Source organism: Colobus angolensis, unplaced genomic scaffold (genome assembly GCF_000951035.1).
Source record: "Colobus angolensis palliatus isolate OR3802 unplaced genomic scaffold, Cang.pa_1.0 Scaffold1, whole genome shotgun sequence".
NCBI classification, from domain to species: domain Eukaryota; kingdom Metazoa; phylum Chordata; class Mammalia; order Primates; family Cercopithecidae; genus Colobus; species Colobus angolensis.
In genome coordinates this window covers 17626354-17629067 of record NW_012110918.1, presented here as the reverse complement: position 1 = coordinate 17629067, position 2714 = coordinate 17626354, and the positions used below count along the sequence as shown (strand labels likewise).

General features: G+C 56.7%; 1 protein-coding gene across 1 annotated transcript in view; it reads left to right on the top strand.

The window, feature by feature from the left end:
- Positions 1 to 836: 836 nt before the first annotated feature.
- SLC38A10 (solute carrier family 38, member 10) overlaps positions 837 to 2714 on the top strand; it is a 49526-nt gene continuing 47648 nt past the window's right edge. Inside the window, exon 1 of the mRNA XM_011933275.1 lies at positions 837 to 1443. Within this exon, the coding sequence (XP_011788665.1) occupies positions 1345 to 1443 (99 nt within the window). The 5' untranslated portion in view covers positions 837 to 1344. The remainder of the gene's footprint in view (positions 1444 to 2714) is intronic.

The following is a 2714-nucleotide window of genomic DNA, read 5'->3' as shown; positions in this document are numbered from 1 at the left end:
GTCTTTATCCAGGCATTTCCTCCTGTTCTCCTGAGGATGGGGCACAGCCTTACCTGATGGCTGCACTGTCAGTGCCTGAGGAACTGGCCTCTGTTCTAAGACACCTGGTCCTGCAGGTGCTGCAGACACGGCCTCCTTTCCTCTGCCGTCCTCCCCCAGCAGCCTGGAATCACTTGCTCCTTCCCAGCCCTCTGCTCTACGCGCTCAGTCAGCAGACTCTGAGTGAGCAGCTAGGTGCCAGGAATCCACAGATCTATCAGTACCCTTCTCTGTTCTCTCCTCTTCCCGGTCTCCATTTCTACCCGAGGAATTCTCATTTGTCCTTCAAGCTCCAGCCTAGAAGCCACCTCCTTCTGGAAGTCCTCCCGGGTTTCCCTGGCCACGTAAGCCTCCATCTCTCCTGTCCCCTACCGGAATGTCCCTTGCTCTTTTCGTATGAGAAGGTGAAGTTCTCCACTGCCACTGCTCTGGGCGCAGCTCTGAAGCGCACCGCCTCCCCTTAGAGCTGTGTGACCTTAGCGGAGTGGCCGAGCCTTTCTGTGCCTAGCGTTTCATTCCTACCTCGCAGGTGCTAATTTCTCAGAACAGGCTAATTTGCGGCTCAGGCAGTCAGGGTCCCCGCCCTCGTGCCCTGGCGCCAAGCACTCGCCCCAAAATCGTTCCTGGGGATAAAGGTCTAAAAGGAACCCTTAAACCAGCTCCTCCCCTTCTCTCCAGCCTGCGACTGCCCATCCAAACCGAGGCCTCGCGAGGCGAGTCCCTGGTTCTCCAGCTCGTTGAACTGGGACCCAGGGCACCGGTCGGCGGTACCAGCTCTGCGAACCCGACACCTGCGCGGTCCTCGGATCCCCTCCAGCCCAGTTTCTGCCCGCCCTTCCGGGCCCGCCTCTCATTGGCTCGCGTCCCACCAAGCCCCACCCTTGGTCGTCACTTCCGGGCAGCGGAGCCCGCGGAAGGCGGAAGTGTGAGCGCCGCGGAGGCGGCTGAGTTGAGCTGATGTGGCTCTAGCTGGCTCCGCGGCTCCTCCGAGTCTGGGCTCGGAGATTCACACGCGGCCCGTGAGACGCAGCGAGGGACGCATGGCCCTGAGGCGGCCGCGGGGCTTGGCGGGGTCTGGAGGTTGACCTCCCCGCAGCCGGCCTTCGAGGCTGCCTCCTCCAGGCAGCCTCCGGGGCCCGCGCCCGCGCCCGCGCCTGCCCAGGCTCCCGTGCGCCTGCCCATCCCCGCCCCACCGGTGTCCCGGACGTTGGGATCTGTGACCGTGGCCTCGAGCTGGGCTTCCAAAACCGGCCGCAGCCCGGCGACCCACGAGGCCTCTCGCCTCGGGTCCCTAGACCTGTCACTATGACCGCGGCCGCCGCCTCCAACTGGGGGCTGATCACGAACATCGTGAACAGCATCGTAGGGGTCAGTGTCCTCACCATGCCCTTCTGCTTCAAACAGGTGAGTCCGGTGGGCCCGGAGGTCACCGCCCTCGCCTCCCCCGCAGAGGGGGCGTCTGGCCGGGTCGTCCTGGTTAAAGTTCCCGCCGGGGCAGGGCTTCGCTGGGCGGGAGCAGGCGGCCGCGGGCGGGGCGACCCTAGGAGTCCCGGCGCAGTTCCCGCAGAGAATCCGTGGATGAGAAGCGCACGGCGTTGGCCCTGGCGGCCCGTGTCAGCCCAGGCCGGAAAGTTCGCCACAGTCAGAAACTCGATACCGAAGCAAAGTGTAACAAAGCAAAATGATCCTCCACAATCGGAAGGGAACTGCAGGACTCTGTGTTTTTACATTTTATCCTGTTTTTAAAAACTCTGACCCAACTGCACCTGTTTTCAGAAGCACACAACTCACCCCTCCCAGGCTTCGACACTAGATAGGGGCCTTGGTTGCAAGGTGATTAAAAACATTCACCAGGTTGGACACCTAAGATCTGCGTTTCACAACAATTGCACATTTGGCCGGCACACCTGTAATCCCAGCACTTTGGGAGACTGAGGCGGGTGGATCACCTGAGGTCAGGAATTCGAGACCAGCCTGACCAACATTGTGAAACCCGTCTCTATTAAAAATACAAAAATTAGCCGGGGGTGGTGGCACATGCCTGTAATCCCGGCTACTCTGGAAGCTGAGACAGGAGAATCGCTTGAACCCGGGAGGCGGAGGTTGCCATGAACTGAAGGTTGCAGTGAGCCGAGATGACTCCACTGCACTCCAGCCTGGGTGACAGAGCGAGACTCCGTCTCAAAAACAACAAAAAAAACTGCACATTTGACCTAATGTGTGCAAATGTTACCACAGTTGAAAAAGATCTCATATACAAAAAGTTTAGCATCGTTCCAGCATTGAATAACATATCAAAGAAAATGGCCATTTCCAAGTGTCATCTGTTTAATCCGCAGTAAACAAGCCTTTAGTGCTTTGGAAAAGAAACGCTGACTGAAACGTTACCAAGTAGGTAGAAAAATGAAAACAAGATGTATATTTTGAAACAAAATGGCACCAGTAGTTTAATTTTAGATTAGCAAACACTGTGTTTTTCATGTTTATTATCTTTGGGATAAAAATATCCAAAAAATATTTTCAGCCTGGGCAACATAAGACCCTGTCTCTATACAAACATTTAAAAGTTAGCTGGACACAGCGGTACATACCTGTAGTCCCAGCTGCTCAGGAGGCTGAGGCAGGAAGATCACTTGTGCCCAGGAGTTTGAGGTTATAGTGAGCTATGATTGCAC